We start from the raw sequence: 6977 nt of genomic DNA on the forward strand, positions 1-6977 counted from the left end.
TCTCTCTCCTCTCTTTCTCTCTCCTCTCTGTCTCTCTGTCTCTCTCTCCTCTCATCTCTCTGTCTCTGTCTGTCTCTCTCTCTCCCTCCTTTTCCCTCTCTCCCTTCTTCCTTTCTCTTTGTTTCTCTGTCTCTCTCTCCATCCTTCCCTCTCAGTATCTGCCCTTCACAGTCATTTGGAAATAACAAGAGTTGTTGAGGTCAACAAGATACTGCCCTGCTGAGGTGAGCATATTGTTGAAGGCAACCCCAGAGCTTTTAACAACACAAGAGAAGCAGGTTTGAAAGCCCCAGACATTGGGAGGAGAGCAGTGTACAGGCAGGCCCTGAAGTCAGGCCTTGTTCAGAAGCTCAGTATAATCTAGTAAACCTTTAGTGGCCAGGCAGATCTGGCTCTGTGACCCTGGGCCAGTCACTTCCCCTCACTATGTCCCAAGGCAATATGCCAGCCTGCATTAGCAGAGAAAATGTCTTTATCTGCTTACAAAATCCCAGGTTGGGTCCCTCCCCCTCTCCCTGACCTCTTGGTGGCTATACCCAGCCCAAGTGATGGAGCACCTGGTCTAGCCATACTTATCCATTTGCAGAGGACCTGCTAGGGACTCAGGCTCATGACAAAAGTTCTCACCCAGAGCCCTGGACAACAGAAAGCTGATGGTCCATCTCTGCCAGGACACAGTCAGGAGCAGCCACAACTATCTAAGGGAGAAGATGAGGTACAGTGGCATGGTGCGAGGCAATGTTCCTTCAAGGATTTGAAAGGGTGTCATAAGGAGGAGAGATTGAGGCAGTGCCTCGTAGGGAAAGGGGCTGCTTCTTCAGGTCAGAAACTAGAAAGGACAGATGAGGAAATAAGAGTAAGGAGGGATGACCTTGGTCTGACCTGGTAGCTCACAGAAGCGGAGAGAGTGTCAGAAAGGTGGCTGTTGGCTTTTGTTTATAGTGGCATGGGTAGGGGGTGGTGGGACAAGAAAGAAAGTGAACCAACGTTTTCTTTCAATGGTCTGGTGAATATATTACATGGGAGACCTCAGCCTGCCTCCCAACCCCTTAAACTCTCATCTCTCCCCCCAAACTCACACCTTTACTGAGAAAACCTACCACATTCCCTCCCTCCTTCCTTCCCTCCCTCCTTCCCTCCCTCCTTTCTTCCCTCCCTCTTTCCTTTCTTCCCTCCCTTTTTCTCCCTTCTCCCTCCTTTCTCCCTTTCTTTCCTCCCTCTTTTTCTCCTCCCTTCCTTCCTTTCTTCCCTCCTTCCTTCCTTTTTTCCCTCCCCCTCCTTTCTTCTCCCCCTCTTTTCTTCCCTCCTCCCTCCCTCCTTCCTTCCTTTCTTCCCTCCTTCTTTTCTTCCCTCCTTTTTCTCCCTTCTCCCTCCTTCCTTCCCTTCTTCCCTCCCTCCTTTCCTCCCTTCCTTCCAGTTGGTACATCTGACTCTCCCAAACCAACCTTTTCTCCCTACCCCCACAACTGAGAACACAAGAAAAACTAAGCCCATTCCACACAGGTATAGTAAAAAATGAAGATTCATGTTGCCTATGTCCTAAAAAACCTTTGTCTCATTCTGAGTCTTTCCCCTCTCAGGAGGTGGGAAGCATTGGTCCTGTGGAATCCTGCTTGGTCATGACGCCCATAAGAGTTCAGCACAATCATATTCCATCACATTCATGTACCATAACTTGTTCGGCCATTCCCCAATTGATGGGCATTCTCTTCAGATTCCCATTCTTTTCCACCTCAAAAAGAGCTACAAGTTTTTTTCTTATATCCTTAGTTCGTTTTGCTCAAGACTCATCCCACTCCCCCTGTAATCTACCTTGCCTCTAATTCTTCCTCCCCCTTCTCTCTGCAATTTTCCTGTTGAGTGAAATGTATTTCTGTACCCAACTGTGTGTGCTCTGTCTTCTTCTGAACAGTTCAGATGAGTAAGGTTCAAGAGTCAGCTACTCCCTCCACCCCTAGCCAACTCAATAATCCAAGAAATACTTATTAAGCACTTTCTATGTGCCAGGCACCGTACTAAGCTCTAGGGAGACAGTTAGTAAAAAGAAAGACAAAAAGGGGAGACAATACACAAAAGGAGGCAGGAAAGTAGGAAAGCAGGGAGTGGGAGGGAGATGGGGCACCATCCCAGCATGGGGGCATCTTGTTCCATGGAGCTGAAAGCAGGCACAGTAGCAGATGCAAAGTGGAAGGAGTTGAGTCCAGTTTTTGTCCTGTATAAAGGAAGGTGAGGCAACTAGATGGCTCTGTGGGCTTGGAGACAGGAAGACCTGAGTTCAAATCTGGCCTCAGACATTTATTAGCTGTGTGACCCTGAGCAAGTCACTTGATCCTGTTTGCCTTAATCCATTGGAGAAGAAAATGGCAAACCACTCCAGTCTCTGCCAAAAAAAAAAAAAATGCCATGGACAGTGTGGTCTATGGGGTCAGAAAGAATCTGACAAGACTGAACAAGGTGATGGAAGGCATTGGGAGGAGAGAGGAGGCTGAGGGAGGTGGTAGCACTCAAAGCTTTGAGGCGGCCACATGGTACCAAGTTTAGAAGTGAAGAGCTCATCCTGGGAGGGGCATCTTGTTCAGTGGAGTTGAAAGCAGGCAGAGCAGCAGATGCAAAGTGGAGTCCTCTCTTTTTTTCTATAGATGTCTACTTGTTCACCCTGATTATGTGAGACACTTCTCCCTAACTTCCCTTCCCTTTCTTCCTTCTTCTCCTCCTCCCCAGTGTAAGCCTCTTGCCCTTTCTTTCCAGTCTTTTCTAAAGATGATCAAGATATTACAGAACCATCCCCAGGCCTTGTCTAATTGATTGGACTCCCTCTATGACCCCAGATGATGATGTGTCAGTTCACACACATCTTCCCAGGATTTTCTGAAATACCCCCTTCATCATTTCTTATAGCACAATAGTATTCTATCACATTAATATACCATAACTTGTTCAAGATTCCCAGGCCATGTCTAATTGGACTCGCTCTATAAGCCATGATGATGGCAGGACGTGGGGTGGAGGGGGTGGGGGCACATGTATGCTCTCTCCATAAATGGATGGAAGCAGTTTGTCCTTGTTTGGGCCTTTCTCACCGTTCGTTCACGTTGACCTTTTTATGCTTCTCTTCACGTCTGTGTTTGAACCTCAGAATTTCTCCACAGCTCTGGTCTTCTCGTCAGGAATGCTTGGAAGTCCTCTATTTCACTAAAACTCCATTTCTCCCCAGTAGCATTATACTCAGTTTTGCTGGGTAAGTTATTCTTGGCTGTAAGCCCATATTCTTTGCCTTCTGGAATATTACATTCCAAGCTCTCTGCTTCTTTTAGAGTGGTGGCTGCTAAATCTTGTGTGATCTTGACTGTGGCTTTTCAGGACTTGAATTCTTTCTTTCTGGATGCTTTCAGTATTTTTTCTTCGACCTGGAAACTCTAGATTTTGGCTATGATGATCCTAGACTCAGGAGGTGACCAGTGTATTTTTTCTATTTCCACTTTGCCCTCTGGTTCTAAAAGATCTGGACAGTTTTATTTTAAGAATTTTTTTTTTTTTTTTTTTTTTGCTTTTTGGTGAGGCAATCTAGGTTGAGTGACTTGCCCAGTGTCACACAGCTAGTAAATGTTAAGTGTTTGAGGCTGGATTTGAACTCAGGTCCTCCTGACTCCAAGGCCAGAGCTCTATTCACTGCGCCACCTAGCTGCCCCTATTTTAAGAATTTTTGAAACAGAATGTCTACCATGATGAAAAATGCAATCCACCTCTAGAGACAGAACTGTTGAGCTCTGAGTGTAGACTGAAGCAGATTTTTTTCACTTTATTTTTCTTGCTGGTTTTTTTTTTTAAGTTTTGGGGGTTTTTTTGCAACATAGGTAATACGGAAATGTTTTGCATGACTTCACATGTATAATTGATATCACATTGCTTGCCTTCTTAATGGGTCAGGAGTGGGGAATGGGAGAGAGGGAGAGAATTTAGAACTCAAAATTTTTAAAAATGAATGTTAAAAACGAAATAGGATGTCCAAGCTCCTTTTTTGGTCGTGGATTTTAGACAGTCCACTCATTCTTAATTTGTTTTCCAGGTCAGCTGTTTTTGCTATGAGATACCTTATATTTTCTTCCATTTTTTCCAGGTTTTTTTTTTTAACTTTGTTTCAATATTTCTTGTTGCCTCATGACATCATTGGCTTTTATTTGGCCTACTCTAATTTTCAGGGCATTTGTTGCTTGGGAAAGGTTTTGTACCTCTTGTACATTTCTGTTAATTCCCTTTCCAGTTCCTTCTTCCAAAGCTCTCATTGCTTTTCCAATTTTTTTCCTCAAATACTCTTATTTCATTTATAGAAACATTTTTAACTCTTTTTTCCCCCCAATCTACAATGATTTTATTGTAACAGAGAAACCAGGCTGCATAAAGGCCTATGTGATTACAATGGAGGGTGATCTTTTCAAGGTTGATGTTTGAACTCGGCTAGCAACACAGAGAAGCTTACAACCACAGCTCAAAATACTCCTCTCCCAGGATGGACTGCCCCATACAGACTTGTCATGAACAGGCACAACTACGTTGATGAGGTCTGGTGGAGAGGTGGCAGAAATGGGGATGATTAAAAACTTTACAATGATGCCAATATTAAAGTGCAGTCATTTTATCGAATTCCTCTCCTCCATCTTTCGCTGAAAAAGAGGAGTAGAGAACATGCTCATCTCTTAAATTACATTTTACTTAATTCTCCAAGTATATGGATCCTGATAGGAAGGGTCTGAAGATTAATTCAAGCAGAGGGAGGGAGAGAAACTAGGGCAGATTTGGATCTTTGGGTCAAGGGGAAAGGACAGCAATAAAAATGGGGGAAGAGGGGAGACTTAAAAATGTCTTAGATGTCCAATGGGTGAGAACCACCTCCCTTTCCTATTATTTCTCGAAGCAAAGATGCCGTGCAACAGCAGCATCTATGATGTCCAAAAACAAACTGCGAGTCGAGGTGCCTCCATCAGTCATGGGAGGCCAATAGAGGTGGGAGGCAGAACTGGGCAAGCCTTCTTTGGAAGCTTTTAGCACCACAGAGATTTCGGTTATGTGAGCTAAGTGATATTTATTACCTAGATTAAAGCTCTTGAACAACATTGTAATGCCGGAGATCTAAGACTGGGGGAAGGGGAGAGGGTGAGGAATTCTGGTTTCTGGGTGGGATTTTTGGTAGAGTTACTGTAAACATAAAATGTTTCGGAAAAGTTGTGGAGGATGGGTTGGGGAGTTTGGGTTAGACCCACAAAGCTCCACACTCTAGTTTCTAGTGAGTTAGCCTACTCACAGGTCTTATTCTGAGATACTGTCGATGGCTGAGCATTAAGCACTATGATTCAAAGAAATTCTCACACCGCTCCTATCTTCGCCAGCTCAGTCATATCTCTGAATCTCAAATAGCAGAGTCTGAAGGTGGGAAGGTCATCTCTGCTCCATCTCACCAGGGAGAGTTATTTGGTTACTTGGTGAAGGGCATGGGCAAGGTATCCTATGTTGCCCGATGTGACCCCTGCTATGGAAATGTGGCCATCTTTTGTCATATAGATGGAGAATCCCTTGGTCAGCCATTCCACCTGCTCAGGTTTCAGGCCTATGAAACAAAACACGCCAATCTGGTCAGTGATGTGCTGCCAGTTGTGGGAGGAACCTTCTTTCTTGAGGTTGGAAACCAGCTGGGTCCGCATGCCAATGATGCGATCTGCCATGCCTTTGACCTCTTGCAACCAGTGGCTCCTCAGATCAGGACTATTCAGGATCATGGCAGCAATTCGGGCCCCATTGAGAGAAGGGTTGGAATACATGGGATGAATCAGTATTTTCAACTGGGATTCTACCCTTTTGGCTTCATCAGCATCTTTACAAACCATGGTAAAGGCTCCCACACATTCACCATACAGGCCCATGTTCTTGGTGTAGGACTGACAGAGAGGGACATTAATGCCCTGATCAATGAAGTGGCGAACAGCCCAGGCATCCTTGTTGCCATCTCCACTGGCAAAGCTCTCATATGCTATGTCAAAAAAGGCAAAGAGTTCCCTTTGCTTTACTAAGGATGCTACTTCTTTCCACTGCTCAGGATGAAGATCAACTCTTGTGGGGTTGTGAGCACAGGCATGCAGAAGGATGACACTCTGCATCTCTGGGATTTCTGAAATGTCTTCCAAGGCTCCGGTGAAGTCAAAGCCACAAGTCTTGGGGTTGTAGCAGCGATAGCCATTCAGCTGCATGCCAGCGTCCCTGAAGATGGGGGTGTGATTTCCCCAGGATGGTTTTGGAAGATACACATCCCGGCTAAATTTGAAGAACCGTTGCAGAAAACTGGCTCCCGCTCTCAATACACCGGTTCCAGAAATGGTCTGTGTGGTGACATATCGATTGCTTTTCAGAGCCTTGTTATTTTCACCCAGGGCCAACTCTGCTGATGCCTTGCAAAATTCAGCCAGTCCTGCGATGGGCAGGTACTCTTTGTCCATGTTCTTCCCTGCAATTTGAGCCTCTGCCTTACGGACGCTTGGAAGAACGTAAGGCTTCCCATTGTCATCTCGGTAGGCCCCAACTCCCAGATTCATCTTCTTGCTGTTAGTGTCCCTCTTAAATGCTTCCATAACCCCCAAGATAGGGTCATGGGGCCCCATCTCTATGTGGGTCCATCAAGAGCTGGCTCTGGCGTTGGCGGCTGTGCTGAGGCCCAGGTAGAAGGAAGTAACTCCGGAGAGGAGGCGGCAGGAGTGCAGCAGCGCCATGGCGAGCAGAGAGATGGAGAGCTGAGCGACTGCTGGCGAGATGGCTGGCAGACGCCGGCACACCAACATTTTTAACTCTTTAAAAAAAACTCTCGCTTCATCTCTTCCAGAATTCCAGTTGAGTTTGTGCCCAAGCTGTGTTTTTTCTGAGGCTTTCTTGAAGATGTTTTAGAGTCATTCTGTTCTGCATTTGTGTCTAGAGTGTCCCTGCCACCATAATAG

At 45.6% G+C, this 6977-nt stretch overlaps 1 protein-coding gene across 1 annotated transcript; it reads right to left on the minus strand.

The window, feature by feature from the left end:
- Positions 1 to 5462: 5462 nt before the first annotated feature.
- Positions 5463 to 6755, minus strand: LOC114027197 (aspartate aminotransferase, mitochondrial-like). The gene is given in 1 exon segment (XM_027841140.1): positions 5463 to 6755. A coding segment is annotated over 1 exon segment (1293 nt).
- Between the last annotated feature and the right edge of the window lie 222 nt (positions 6756 to 6977).

Source organism: Vombatus ursinus, unplaced genomic scaffold (assembly GCF_900497805.2).
Source record: "Vombatus ursinus unplaced genomic scaffold, bare-nosed wombat genome assembly UNPS02014853.1, whole genome shotgun sequence".
In the NCBI taxonomy this organism is placed as follows: domain Eukaryota; kingdom Metazoa; phylum Chordata; class Mammalia; order Diprotodontia; family Vombatidae; genus Vombatus; species Vombatus ursinus.